General features: G+C 37.6%; 1 protein-coding gene across 1 annotated transcript; it reads right to left on the bottom strand.

Annotated features, from left to right (window-relative positions):
- Window positions 1–77: 77 nt before the first annotated feature.
- Window positions 78–15,152, bottom strand: ACADM (acyl-CoA dehydrogenase medium chain). Its single transcript, XM_069023724.1, has 12 exons — window positions 15,047–15,152; window positions 11,773–11,872; window positions 10,877–10,974; window positions 10,693–10,762; window positions 8,626–8,726; window positions 8,459–8,539; window positions 7,233–7,363; window positions 6,049–6,157; window positions 5,054–5,194; window positions 4,881–4,976; window positions 3,946–4,194; window positions 78–381 (listed from the first exon to the last, which is right to left on the bottom strand). The coding sequence occupies exons 1-12, from the start codon at window positions 15,068–15,070 to the stop codon at window positions 310–312; spliced, it is 1,272 nt and encodes a 423-aa protein (XP_068879825.1). The 5' UTR covers window positions 15,071–15,152; the 3' UTR covers window positions 78–309.
- Between the last annotated feature and the right edge of the window lie 468 nt (window positions 15,153–15,620).

The raw sequence follows: 15,620 nt of genomic DNA, 5'->3' as shown, positions 1-15,620 counted from the left end.
TTCAGAATTTGTATTTTGGGTTACTTGTCCGGTGTAAGTGATTTGACAAGCAAAATGAATACAAACCACAACCACACTTCTCTCAAAAATATTTTATTAGAATGTAGCACTGACTGTCAGAAATGACATTCAGATTATCTTATTTTATAGTGAGAACAGAATCAGTGCTTAATAATGAACAGAATAAAAATATTTTGAAGGATTTTTTTTTCTTCATCTCTTTTTAATTCTATTGAGAAACACACTAAAATCTTTTTCCATAAGAACACAGAACACTACAGCAGCGCCAGATGCACTTTATACATTTCTTTAAGCCTTAAATTTGCCAACATGTTCGCGAGCTATGATCATCCTTTGAATCTGAGCAGTTCCCTCATAAATCTGAAAAGAAGAATTGCAATAATGTTACTGGGTGATTTTTTAAAAGTTTTAACAGGTATACATTTGTAAACCTCAATGACACTAGTCCACTGTGGATTAGGATGTGCAGGAAGACAGAGAAAACAGAGAAAATTCCAGTGTGACAGAGTAGTTACAGTGGGCTAAATGAAATGTAACTCATACAAGATACTGAGAAAGTCTTGTTCTCTCAGGTGCTCTTACCTAAAGTCAGTAGGGCTCTCATGAAAATAGACAGGTGATAACATTCCTCTTATTTCAGGAAGAAAATACATAATTTTAGATTTTACAAAGTAGGATCTGAAATCATGGGTAGATGGGAAAACATTACTTGTCCTTAAGTGTTGTATTTTCTTTGACTAGCCTTTCAGGGTCATACCATATGTTATCTTTGATCCGTTTATTTCCATTGCTTCTTGTTAACTAGTACTGTCTCCTATACAGTTTTGCTTATGGTTTTCTTTACTCTTGCATTTTCTTCTTCTTGCATCATCACTCTGTTCTGTTTGTTTGCTGGCAGCAAAGTCAAAAATAGAAAAAAAAGCACCTATGAAGTTCTAATGCCAGAGGAGGCTGTATGCTCCATAGTCACGCTGCAATGTAATGCAAGGACTGAGGCAACATAGTTTAGAGGTTTTAATGTTTCAGCTCCCAATTCTGCCAGAACTTGGTTTGGCAAATTGCTGAAAATCATGCAAATTCACTTATAGGAATAATCTTTCCAGGAACCTTAAAGATCATTTTAAAAATAAGGATGCTATAACCCGTGTTCACATTAGTGTTCTGGTTCAGAACAAGCTGTTGACTGCCAAGGTGAATTCTCTGCTGCTGCTTACCCCCATGTTGATCCAGTCCACAGAGCAGACTGTGTTTTGTGAATACTAGGTGCCTTCTGAAACCAATTCAAATGGAAGTTCTGTTTTCTCCCTGTACTAAACACTCACCAAACCCTAGGAAAGCCATAATGGTCCAAGCCTACAACTGGACCCTAACAACTGCATGCCTATCAGGGACATACATTCCAAGGGACCAAACAGGCTTGCTATGAATTCAGCCTGCTCAAACTGCTTAGTGTGTGGCTGTCGGGGTCTTGGCAGCCATTCCTGCAATCTACCAAACTGCTCCTATTGCACTAAATTTGCACTTGCTGATGAAGACAGGCAGGAAATTCAAGTGTAAAGACTTGAATCACAACTCACAATCCTCTTAAGTAATTATAGGAAAGGTTTTGGTTTATAAGCTGATGGAAATAGTTTCAAAATTCCTCGACTATTAAAGAAAGGAAGTTTTCCAAATTTAAGAGTTTCCAAACCTAAGAATTTCTACCAAAGCAGCCTAGATTGTAGCCAGACAATACTAGGGCAGAGTAGGGACATGTAAACATGTTAGCAGTAAACACAATAAAAGGATCATGTAATACCAAAAAGGATCAAACATATGAAAGCCAAGTTGAAAAATCAAGTTTTTGTGCATGCAACATATGGCCAAAAGTATATACCATCTGGAATTGAGCAGTAATACAGCAAAGCATAATGAAGTGCAAGATATAATCAAGAGACATGGACAAAATAATTGCAAGACAAAAGCCTTTCCTGAATTCTTTTGGGGATGAAGTGGAACTGACAGTCATCAAAAATTTAATACTAAATCAGATTAATTACAAAAACAAGCCTACTTAGCCATGCATTTGGATCACTGTGATGAAAAAACTAAGTAATAATGGGATTCTGTAAAATCAGTCTCAATCAATCTGAGTTTCAACCCTCGCACCATCATTCTCTAAATAGCATGCAACCTGACAGGAAAAAAATCCCAATCATAAAGTTCAATTAATCATTCATTTCTTCACTCACAGAAGTGAAGTTAGTTATAGGGACCTTTAGATTCCAGCATAGCAGTTGTCTTTCCTTAAACTGAGAAAAATAAATTCTTGGCTAGTGGCAATAATAGTTTTCATTTTGAAGTCAGCTGTAAGGCAAATATTAACTTCCTAGAATCTTGAGAATGACAGCTGTTATAGCTAACAATCATTATAGGTCACAGTCTATGTGCATTTCTTGATATCATCTATTTTGTTATGTTTTATCTAGTCACTATTTATGTTAGATAATGTCAGTAAAGATTACGCCTTTTGCTGAATGCAATTAAAATATTCTTGCTGAATGAAGAACTGTAGCATAGTATATGCTAATATACTAATTACAAGATGTCATGGAATAATTTCTTGACAGTAACACTGCAGTAAAAAACCTGGGGTAAAAAACATGTGAGATAATCATTTTACATGTCATGGTGTCAGCTAGGATAGGGTTAATTTTTTTCCTAGTAGCTGGTACAGTGCTGTGTTTTGGTTTTAGTGTGAGAATAGTGTTGGTAACACATTCACATTTCAGTTCTTGCTCTGTAGTGCTTACTCTAAATCCAGGACTTTTTAGTTTCCTGTGATCTGCCAGCAAGGAGGTGTACAAAAAGCTGGGAGGAAGCATGGCCAGGAGTGCTGACCTGGAATGGGTATACCCCTGGAAAGGGGTATTTCATGCCATAGAGAGTCATACCCAGTATATAAACTTAGGGGGAGTTACCAGGAAGGTGCTGATTGCTGCGGGTGGATAGGGTGGGCATTTGTCACTGGGTGGTGAACAACTTGATTGTGCATCACGTGTTCTTCTTGGGTTTTATTCCTATCTGTCTCTCCCTTTTATTATTATCATTTACTTTATTTCTGTTATTAAACTGTTCTTATTCTTAACGCATGAGATCTACCTTTTTTTTTTTTTCCAATTCTCTCCACCACCCCTCCAAAGCAGGGAGGGGAAGGGAGTGAGCAGCTGTGTGGCTACTTAGTTGCCAGAGCAGTTAAACTACACCACCATGACACCCAATACTGATGATACCTCAACCACAGCATTCTACACAGTTTATGATACCAAAGTTTCAAACAGAAAGTTTAAAGTAACAGATGATGTTACTGGAAACAGAAAGGAAAAATAAAACCAAAAATCCCAACCGAACAAAAAACACCTTTTCCCTCATAAGTCGCTGGGGTAAGAAACTGCTTTACTGTTCAGGCTAAGACAGCTAAACTATAAGCAGACATCAATCCAGAGTACAGACAGATGGTCAGAAGATTTGCATCTCTGAAGGTTTTCAAGAATAGTATGATACGTAAACCACCTCTACTTACAGAATACCAAAGCAAGCGTTGGTATTTTGATCAGGATTTTTTTCCTAAGAGTTCAAAAACTTCAGAATTGAGAATCCAAGAATTGCAAAGAGTTACATTAGAGGGGAAAAAGAAAGAAAGAAAAAATATAATTTATTTCTTTTATGTGGGTTGAGTTTTCATCAAGTGCAATGACTTTTGTATGGAAGTAATTTGAAATGATTTGAAATAATTTCCTCATTTGAATGACTCTTTAAATTGAAAGATTACTGCTTTCATTCTAAAATTATTTTTTGTAATAGGTGTACATCATGATTTGAAGTAAGTAGCCATTAGTTTATTCTATATAAAATCTATGCATTATCACATTCTGTTTTACTTACCTGGTAGATTTTAGCATCTCTCATTAGTTTTTCTACAGGATATTCAGTATTAAATCCATTTCCTCCAAAAATCTGCACTGCATCTGCAGCTACTTGGTTTGCAATGTCACCAGCAAATGCCTTCGCAATGGAAGCATAGTAGGTATTCCTACGACCGGCGTCAACTTCCCATGCAGCTCTCTGGTAAGCCATCCTAGCGAGTTCAACTTTCATTGCCATTTCAGCAAGCAAGAAAGACACTGCTTGGTGCTATGATTAAATAAACTAGGTTAATATTGCCTGCTTAAAATTCTATGACATCCAAGAAAGACATCATCTCCTAAACAGTGATTTTTTTCAAGAAACTCAGTAAGTTGTACAAGAGACGTTCTACAGAATACGCCTCAGGCTCTCATAGATGTATGTTGAATTATACTCTTTAAGTTTTTGATTTTCAAGTCCATTTAGCCGTAGGGATTAAATAGTGATTATGAAGTTGGTCTTTCCTATTTATGAGATTGGTATTTACCTTGCAGTTTATCCGTATTTCTTCAAAACTGGTAAGCAGCATGATTGGCAATGTATTCTATTAGTGTTAATACTGTATGTCTTGTTTCACATACTTCAGATGTTTTCCTCTTTCCTGAAAACCCCTCTTTATTAGCACTGAAGAACTTAAGTATGCCCTTCTGGTACGTAAGTTTTGAGGTTCTGGGCAAAGTTTTCTTTCTGCTTTTACTACCATTATTGATAAATTATAAAAAACTCCTGAAGTTATCACATAGCTAAGTTTACTTATGTCGCAACCTATATACTTGGAAACCCCAAAATGGCAGAGGTATAATACAAAAATTAAGGAAATATAAATATCAAGGAATAACCTTGAAAAATCAGTAGCAGTACATCCGGTGTGAAAACGTAAGCTTTTATTATAGTCTATCTGCCCCCACACTTACTTCAACAATTGGTTTCCCAAAGGTTTTTCTCTCCAAAGCGTATCTAGTAGCTTCATCAAGAGCTCTTTTTGCTAATCCAACAGCACCAGCTGCTACCTGAATTGAATACATGCCAGAATAAAAAATCAGAAGTTCCTGCTGTGTTTTATAACCAAGTGTTTTCTGATACTTACGGGTGGTCTGGTCTTATCAAAAGCTCCCATTGCAATTTTAAAGCCAGCTCCTTCAGCTATCAATACATTTTCTTTTGGGACTCTTACATCTTCAAAGACGATGCCTCTTGTATCTGAGCAGCGTTGACCCATATTCATTTCCTGAAGTGGGAAATTTACAGATGTGCTACTAAATTGGATTATTCAAAGGTACAGTATGTTTTCATTCTTTTGTTGACTCAAAGCATATAGTTTTTCTTCCCCACAACACTTAATCTAAAAATTACCACATACAAGACAAATACTAGTTTTGTACTTGCAGACCAGCATGGCCTTAATTTGTCTGAGCTGGGCAGTTTACTTTCTCCTTATATGAAATTAGTTCTGTCACTGTAATCAGTCTTCTTGTGTTCCTCTAGTTCCACTGTCTTTGAGATGCAAGTGGAAAAAAAAAAGAATCTAATATGCAGGAAGTACAGGTACACTACAAGTAAATAAATAAATGAGCTTTCCAAGTTTTCAGATTTCTTGCCTACTGTTCAACATTCAGTTTTACCTTCTATTAAAAATAGTACCTTTTTTTTTTTGAAAAGCGAGAACTAGCATTAGTATTTCTAAGGCCTCTTCTTTGACCAGCAGTAGCTAAAATTAGAACTCACTATGTGTGTCTTTACTGCCAAAATTGTCCAACTTGCTTCTTATTCTTTCAAGGCATACTACTTCTCATTTACTGGCACCTGCCAATACAGTAGTTCTCAAAGACTCTTTTGCAGCTGTTCAAAGTAGTCATCTTACTTTAGACCATTCTGAATAATTCCTTTTCTGAATTAACAGCTTTAAAATTATGTTTTATGAATAGTTCCTCTATGCTTGAAAATGAAAAGATGGTTGTACATAAGCATATGAAAATTTTCAGTTGCATAACCGTTTCTTTTCTTTAGTGGTACATTTGTTTTATTATTGGTTTAAACTGAACAATAATTCCTGGCTTGTCAAACAAGAAATACAGTCTATACCTTTCTTCCAATTTGGATCCCCGGGCTATCTGCTTCCACAATGAATCCAGTAAAGGCTTTGCTTGCAGGAGCTTTTGGATCTGGATTGGTACGTGCTAGCAAAAAGTACCTAGTGTAAAACAAAGAAGATGGATGCAGTTTATCCTCACAATTAACAGGATATATTTATCTAGCACTTTAAACATTTTTATGTTCATTTCTACCATATAATAAATTCTGTCTGTAAGTTAACAGCCCTTCTTTCTTGCCCATCCTGAAAATAAAAAGAGAGGGAGCAAGAGAGTGGAAGTTTCAAAGATTCAAGATTTCATAAAATTTAATAAAATTATTCAGATCAACATGCAAAGATTCTCTACCTTTTCTATGTATTGTAAGTCTTTATGATATTACCAGCTTCCCAAATAGTACAAAAAAAATCTATTCATAGCATGTACATAAAAATGAATGCTTAGGACATACATTCTTGGACATAAAAGTTATCACCTGATTTCAAAGATCTTGATTTTATTTTTCTAGGTGTAAGTTGTAAATCAGTATTTCTCTTAGGAATTAAACAGCTGTAAATCACTTTTATGGTATTCAGTAAGGTCAAAAGAAATCTGACAGATTGTCTTTGGTGGGTCTGCCTTCAACAAGGAAATAACTAGAAAATTCAGCTTTTGGGTAAGTGTATTAAGTTTTTTACACTTGAATTCAGGAAAATTTTTGTGTTGTAAATCAGTGTGATTAAGACATTATTTAAGAGGTTTACATTGTAAAAGCACGCTCTAGACATCACAGCCATATCTGCAATCTTTGACAGACAGAAAATGTCTTCTTTTCAGAAAATGAAAATTTACGCTACAATCTAACAGCGTTTCTAGCTTCACTAGGAGTAAGAGGTGTTTCTACTAGAATCAGATTTCATTTTGATAGCAGCAAGATTCAAGAGGCCGTTCTTGAGTGTGGAGTCATGATGTCATCACTCATTTTCCTTTTTAGGCTTTGCATAGCACTCAAGACTGCATTTGTATATGCTATCCTGATAGCTGTCCTGATAAACTGGGCAGAGATTAAAATTTAGCCTGCTGAAACACAGTGAACATTCAGATTCATATCAAGTCTTCAAAGAATTTAACTGAGGGTGGAGGGGTGGGGTAAAACCACTACATAACAGCATAAAACTATGACACCAGTTAACATACCAGTTTGCTTTCCCCCCATTTGTGATCCACATTTTCTGACCATTAATAACATATTCATCTCCTTTCTTCTCAGCCTTTGTTTTTATACCAGCCACATCGGAGCCTGCTCCAGGCTCTGTTACACAGTAAGCCTAAAAGAAATTAAGATGTGAAGTCTTGGGCAATAAAAGTTCTATCTTTAGTCAACTACAAATTAATGCAGATTTAATGAACTGCATGGTAAAATCCAAACACCAAATAAACAAAACCCCCCAATAAAACCCCAAAACAACCCAACACACAACCCCCTTTCCCCCAAACGGCTGGCTGAGTAAGGGTTAATTTTCTATATAAATCCATAACAGTACACAAAATTGCCTTTTAAACAGAAACATTCTGTAACTCTTAAGTTATCACTTCCTCAGGCTTCAAAAATTCTCATGGGAAAGCTGAGGATCTTTAAAGTCTAAAAATAAGAGCATTGAGTAACATTTTATGTTTACCAAGTCCTTCATTTTAGGAGGCTCAGTTGTACAGATTTACATATATTGCACACGAATCTTTACTTCCTTCTATGTAACAAGTACTTTTTTTGTAATATGTAAGATCACAAACAGAGTTTCATTCCCATCCAAGTTAAGGGTCTCCTTATATAAATCTTGTATTTTTCTTAAATGTCTACAGCCCCTCTTGAAAGGCAAATAAAAACTATTAATTTTTGCTAAGTGACATAGGATAGGGATCATTTTCCAAGTAGTATCTTCTATTTGCTTACTGCATGTATCTCATTAGATATCTGCTAACTTTCAGTAAATTTCACTGTTTATATACAAATCAAAAAGGGCTAAGCTGTGAGTACATGCAAGTGTTCAGGGAGGAAAAATGGGAAAAAAAGAGGAAGAGAAGAGAAGAGAAGAGAAGAGAAGAGAAGAGAAGAGAAGAGAAGAGAAGAGAAGAGAAGAGAAGAGAAGAGAAGAGAAGAGAAGAGAAGAGAAGAGAAGAGAAGAGAAGAGAAGAGAAGAGAAGAGAAGAGAAGAGAAGAGAAGAGAAGAGAAGAGAAGAGAAGAGAAGAGAAGAGAAGAGAAGAGAAGAGAAGAGAAGAGAAGAGAAGAGAAGAGAAGAGAAGAGAGAAGAGAAGAGAAGAGAGAAGAGAGAAAAGAAAAAAAGAAAAGAAAAAAGAAAAGAGAAAAGGAGTAGTACTATTAACATGGTTTAGGAACTTTCTACAGTATAGCAGTTACACTTACACACATCATTGGCTCCTCTGTCATTCTTCCTAAGTATTTTTTCTGCTGATGCTCATTTCCTGCAATGATAACTGGCATTTGCTGAAAGAAAACATTTAGATCGTTGATCCGGCTCTTTCAAGTGCAGAGATTGTAGTTTAAGGGATGTAAGAAAAGACAGAGCTTACCCCTAGGGAGTTTGCTTCAATGGCCGTTTGAACCCCTGTACATCCGTAAGCTAACTCTTCTGTAATAAGGCATGCCTCAAAACTTCCAAGGCCAAGGCCACCTATGGTTGAAGTATTTAATTTACTTGAGGGGATTTAAATTATAACGTATTAATATTAGTGATTTGCACAACATAATTAACAAAATGTATTCTTCCACATACACGTGATTGTGTACTGTGTTTGATTAAGCATTCTCACGCAAGCTTTTTAAATAAATCTTCATCAGAAGAGTAACAGGTGATTTGAAAATTATATATCATGTGTCCAGAGTTATTGTTTGATCAGTGTGGGACAACTTGCACAAAGTGGCAAGAATGTACCACTCACATTTTTTTACTACTGTATATTCAAGAATTAAGAGTTCCTAGGAAGCAGAGAAAGGGCTCCTGAGCTGAACTCATTTGGGAACAAAAAAGTGTCCCTATTAGCAAACAACCGATGCAGAAATCTGTTTCTGGCAGAAGACAACACTATGGGAAACTGGCCAACACTACATACAAATACAGTAACAACTACCTCAAAAATATTTTCCTGAACTCTCAGGTGACTTCCTTGGTCAAAGAAATAATTCTCTTTGCTGTCTTTGTTATGCCAACCCTCGACAGACATCTGTTACGTGAATTTGTCCGGTCTCTTTTTGAATCTATGTAAAATTTTGGCACTTATATCCTACAGGGGCAATAACTTGCAAATTAACTCCACACTGCATACAGAACCATCTCCTTTCACTTGTTTTGAATCTAGCCTCTGGTGACATAATTTGATGCCTTCTAGTTATACTGAAAGGGACAGTGAACCATCAATCCCTTTTCACACTCTCCCATGACACTGACATTTTACTCACTTCTACAGAATTTACATCTCACACAGAAGATAAAACTTTTATAACCTTTGTCATCCTTTTAGAAACCTTTTCCATTTCCCCAATACTCTCTTGAGATGGAAGGATCTGACTATATAACAAGTTAAAGAGGCAAGTGCAATTTGGATTCAGGCAGCACCATAATTATGTCTTCTGCTTTTTTCTTCATTCCCTTAAGGGTCCCTCTTGACCTTAGATTTTACAGTTTTGACCACTTCTGAGCATTAAGCTCATGTTCACAGGATCCAAAAATGTCTTTTCTGAGAGGCAGTATCTAGTGCACAGCATACCATTTCTCTGAAGTTCAGATTGCTTCTTTCCCTTCACATGCACATAACTTTTTCTTTTTGGAATCGCATTGCCATTTTAACTCTCACTCTGTTTCATGACCTTCTCCTGCAGCTCTCTGAACCAGATCATCTTTTCTATGCTGAATAACTTAGTATTATCAGCAAATTAGATAGATATTATATATCACCTTTGCATTTACCCCCTTTTCCACTTTATAGACATGCCAAATAGCACAAGACCCAGCAAGGCTGTGCTGCTAATTTTGCCAGTATGAAACCTGATGATTGTTCAAATTTATTTTGGAAGTTCAAGAATTCTCTATCAACCAGCGATCCCTTGTTCACACATTTATTAGCTACTTCAGAGAACGCTAGTGATTTTATGAGTTCCTTTATTTTATGAGTTTATGAGTTCCTTTCACTAAAACCCTTCTCTAGCATACATGTTTGTCTGTATCACTCATACATCTTATAAGCCAGGACTCTGCTGTATTGCACTTAATCTAAACTGAAAAACTGTCCTTCTGGGATAAACTCCTAAATTGCTCCAGCCTGTATCAGAGACTAGAACAAAACATGACCTTCTAATTTCTCTGCCTAATCAGCTGACACTGCACCAGGGGAACATTAAGCAGCTGTAATCACAGTAGAAAAATCTGGTCATAAATTACTGAACCATAATCTGTCTAATTTGTCTCCTGATTACATCCACACCTAGTAACACTTGTATGTGTCAACTTGCCTACTGATTAAATTTAGATTATTCAAGTATGCCACTATTTATTCGGTACAGAATCCGTAATTACACATAGGAATCTCATCTAATGTATTTTCGTTGTTTCATTTTACAGCTTAAAAAGAATGTTTACTTACCACAGCTTTCCGGTATGTGTGAATTCATAAGACCAAGTTCCCAAGCCCGCTTTATAAGTGGAACAGGATACTGAAACAGACGTGGAAAAATCACCTTCTCATTCACCACAACCAAAACTTTAAAATTTTATACAGGTTAAGATATTTTTTCCCCAATTTCTCCCTTACACTATGGTAGATTTACCTCTCCAGTTCTGTCATATTGTGCAGCAACAGGAATAATTTCCTCCACAGCAAATTTACGAGCAGTAGCTTGAAACTCTTTCTGTTCATCAGTAAGTTCTATTTTTAAAAAGGAAGAGAAAAAGATTGTAAATTCTCTACTGTCTTTTATTTTGCCAGTTGTCAAGACTATGATAAAAAAGTAAACAAGAGCATCCTTCCAGGACAACCCAAACCACCACTGTGCGGGGCTCTCCAGGAAGCAAAAAAGCTCAGTTTCCTCTTCCTCCTGGGAAAAAAACCTCCATTGTTCTCTGATCAACACCTACAGTGCACTTACTTAACATCTGATGAAATTATCCACAAAATATTGAAGACGAAGTAGAGAGGACTGTGTAACATAAAATGTATTACCAAAAGAAACAAGAATGCTGTGCTAATTAAATGCATAAAAAGACAGAGGTTGCCCAAAGATCTTGACTCTTCAGTTTCAAACATCTAGCTCTGATCCTCTAAATTTGCTTGTATATATATTATATATAATATGCCAAGATGAAGATGATTTCTTTTTTTACATTTCTTGATAACCAAGTTCAACTGTGACTACATTTAAGTACTGTAACATTGAAAACAGCAATATGAGGTAAGTATTCAAAGCTAAGACACTTTGGCAATTAAAAAAGCTTAAGACAGACATGAGTTAAAAAAAGAAGAAACTCTTAAGAACACTACATGCATATCTGCCTCAGTTGAGGATAAAGATACTTTGTTTCTCAAACTATTTTTTAATAGAAATATATTTAGAACAAACACCTTCATTTTAAATTCATGGTGAGCTACAATATAGGATATTATTTCTTTTTAACTCTGCAATTTGCCCATAATTGTTATATTTCTTTCAAAAACTGTATTACTTACCAAAGCTAAAGCCAGCTCCAGGTTTGCCTACATGTAAGTTTTGAGCAGGTTTACTAGAATGTGACCTCCATCCATGCCCTGCGATGGTTTGAAGCATTTGCTGAAGAGGAAAAGAACATGAGGTGTAAGATGTTTACAGCTCAAGCCTCCAAAAACTACTAACCTATCTGCAGCACGACTTTAAATGCAGACTCCCTCTCTAGAAATGGTATCACATCAAGTATAATACAATTACTACAGTCATAAAAGAATTACTGGCTACCTTGTGTTTTGCTCCCGTGGCAAGCAGCACTTACATGAATTGACAGCTCTACCAGGGATCTCAGCCTTTAACAGGACCAAGGGCGAGTGAACTGCTGTATGCACTTTTAAGTATTGTGCAACTGAGTATTTAAAATTTATTAAGCATAATTAAAATTTATGTTCACAGAGACACAGCAATATATATTTCTTTCATTTATACACACAATCATCAAAACTTCATTTTCTGGCCCTCTAGTGAATCCTACTACCCAATGTTTACCTACATGCAGATTTAGCAAGATTTTAAAAACAACCTACCTATTAGCCAATATATCAGAATATTTTGATAATGTCCTAGACTCATCTCTGCTCTCTTTTATAAAGCTGCTGCCGCTGACACTTGGTGATTATTATTATATTCCAAATAGGAGAGAACATAGCAGACTATCTGAAGTTTATTTTTCTTCCTAATACTTATCACAAATTTATTCTTTTTCATAGTAAATACTTTCTTTGCTTTTTTAAGTTTAGAGCCCCAAATATTGTTGCTACAGCTATTTTCAGAATGTCTTAATACTGTGCAAAAACATGTCTGAATCTGTTTTAAGAGGTTGGTTTACTCTCTTCAAGAGCTATGAATCTCTGAAATGTTTGGAAATTAGTGAAAAATATGTAATTGGATAATTTTTAGGACAACCCAAATCAATACTGCAAAAAACAAATTTGCTTAAACGCTAAGAAAAGGCTTCTGCTTGATTTTCTTATGTGAAAATGTAGACTTTAAAAAAATTGAATTAATGACAGTGATGCAAAAAATATCACAGAAATTTTACTGGGAACTCTAGAAGACAAGGACACTACAGAAAGTTACATAGCTGGGGAGGCAACAAGTATCTTGAAAAAAGTTACGGTAGATAAACTGTCCTCTTAAAAATAATAATGCTATGTGATAGATGGTTATAACACAGCACAAGAAGCATGAAGAATACTGCAAATAATAGGTATCAACACAGTGAAAAAAATATTTTCAGAGGATACTGAGAACATCTATAAAGTTCAAAGGTGAGGAAATGCAGAAGGACCACTGCTAGGCACAGAAGAGGGAGAGGCTATGACATATTTGCATACTGTGCTGGTAATGTAAATTTATTAATAGTTCAAGATTGCATTTTCCAGTAGGTAATATATTATTAATTTCAAGTTTTTAAAAACAACAGACATTGCAAAACAGCATCTTGCTAAGTTTTCTGTTACTGCTACCTCTCATATTAAAAACCAAAACAATACCACAAACATCTAGAAAGACCTCGATTCTTCAGAATGATTTATACCTTATTTTATCTGGAAAAAAGACAAGATGAGGTTGAAAAAAAGTCAGGTATTTGTATTTTTTTTCGTTTGTTTTTTTAAGGAGCAGCCCTTGATACACTAATGCATAGGTTTGCCACCAAAAGGTTTTGTCTATGCTTGGATTCAAACTAATGCTAAAAGTGATACCCTATATGAAAGGAGTTGTAAAATTTAAACCAGTGAACTTAGGTCTATTGTGGTATAGTATGCAAGGTAACACTGAAGATTGCTCTGGAAAAACTCAACAGTACCCCCACAAACAAATATGGACAGATGGGATTCATACCTGGAAGCTGCATGACTGATCAGGTGACAAAGGATGAGGGTTTGCTACATGTAAGAATTTGGATGACCATCTGTCTACTTGTCAACTTTCCTATTGCTTGACTCTGAGGAGCAGTTAGATTCCGTGAGAAACTACTGCATCTCCTTGCGCTATTGTATAAAATCTGTCACAATTACAAATATGATCATCAGTGTAGTGAGACTAACAGTGGAAGAATGTGCTGTCAGGAAAAGGGTGTGACAAGGCTACTCACAAAAGTGATGCAATCTCTTTATCACCTTGATGCCAAAAGAACTATAGAACCTGTTTGAAAAGATGCACATCACAGAAAATGATGGGACAACAATAAGCTAAGGGTCACTAACCTTGATTTTCCCTCACATATCTCAGGGCAAAAATGAAAAGAATTATCAAGAGGAGTTTGTTGCTGGGGTAATGTGTCAGGAGGCTGAACTTGAAATACTAATTTCCTCCCTATGGGCTTCCTTTGCCTAAAACATTACTTTTGATCCATAAGATACCAACTTCAGATGGAGACTTCTTCCCTCACTGACTTCCTTCACTCTCACAGCAACACTTAGGACCTGTGGCCAAGCTGCATCAATTTTGGGAAAACTAACACTGCTGCCAGGAGGCTGTGAAGGGCCTTTCAAGTAATTCCTCTGGAATTACGAATGCCTCTGGAAATGGGGAATCCAGAAAAAGGCATGTGTAAATGCTAAATGTGTTTTGAATAGTTTTTATTTTCTAGTTTGAAGCTGTGAGGTTATTGGTGGTTCAATACAGTAGAAAGTTTGTACTTAAGAAAACCAACTATTATACGTCACACATATTTTTTAAAAATTAACATACGTAGTACAGTTACGTATTCTAAAGGAAATGCATTGGATAAAATACCCTGAACTATAATCCCGGTGTTTTGAAGCCGTCTCCACCGTCAAATGGGAGGAGCCAGACACACACTTGGCACTGGGCGGCCTTTGCCACATGAGGAGCCCCCGGGCTGTGCAGTAACGCCGCTGAAGAACATCATCTGGCAATACCCATTCGAACCGTGAGGATTACGGCCATAAACTCAGGTAATAGTGCGAGGCAGGAAAAACAGCACAGCGGGCAAATTCCAGCCCCACCAGCTCTCCCCACAGGGGCAGCCCTTATGGCTCACGGCGGGCGGAACCCGGGCTGGCCCCGCCGCTTCCGCCCTTCGCCCTCTGCGATCCCGCGGCCCTTCCCCGCCGCCCGGGCTCCCCCGGCCGCCAGCACCGGCAGCGCCTCGCTCCGGTCCGGTCCGGTCTGGTCCGGTCCGTCCCGTCCCGTCCCGTCCCGTCCCGTCCCGTCCCGTGCCTCTCCCCGGGTCTTGTGTCCTCCGAGCGTTCGCCTGGCCCTGCTGCTCACCCGCGTCGCCCTCAGCGCAGCCATCTCGGCGAGAGTGCCCTACAGCCGCAGCAGCTTCGGCGGGGCGGTGCTCGGGCGGCCGGGGCGGTGCCGCGCGGGCCGCCCACTGAGCCGAGCGGCCGGGGAAGCCCTGGACTCGATAGCCCCGCCCTGCTCCTGCGAGGAGAGCCGCGTTCTGTGACTGGCCCGGCCCGTCCTCCGGACGCGGCCGGTGTCTGAGCCCCAGGCTTGGCCAGTTTGCTGTCTGTTTGCTGAGTGTCCTAGGCTGGCTCAAATCACCTACATCATTCACCTGTTAGCAGAAAAGCCCGCGTAAGCAGTTTTACTGTAATCTGCGCCTCAGGGAATCATAAACTCGTGTTTCGGAGGTGTGCCAGGAACTGGAGAGTGGGTGGGCCTGGCGCACGGGAGTTGTTACCAACTGTGTTGATAGTTACATAAAATGTCTTTATAAATGCTCTTAATTCCGGTTGTGTTTTAAAGGAAAAGCAATGTTTTCGGAAATTATCTGCGGTGCTTAAAATACGCTCTTCTGAATATTATTGTTTCGCTGTTGTACAGCAGTGTTATTTAG

This window comes from Aphelocoma coerulescens, chromosome 8 (assembly GCF_041296385.1).
Source record: "Aphelocoma coerulescens isolate FSJ_1873_10779 chromosome 8, UR_Acoe_1.0, whole genome shotgun sequence".
Lineage (NCBI taxonomy): Eukaryota > Metazoa > Chordata > Aves > Passeriformes > Corvidae > Aphelocoma > Aphelocoma coerulescens.
Note: the sequence above shows the minus strand (reverse complement) of the source record. Positions and strands in the feature narration are given on the sequence as shown.

Excerpts from the sequence above, each read along its gene's own strand:
- ACADM (XM_069023724.1), bottom strand. The coding sequence starts at position 15,070 with ATGGCTGCGCTGAGGGCGACGCGG. Across the intron at positions 6,158-7,232 it reads AATGGGGGGAAAGCAAACTG|GTACTTTTTGCTAGCACGTA; the intron begins GTATGTTAACTG and ends GTTTTACACTAG. Across the intron at positions 5,195-6,048 it reads GGATCCAAATTGGAAGAAAG|GAAATGAATATGGGTCAACG; the intron begins GTATAGACTGTA and ends TTCCCACTTCAG.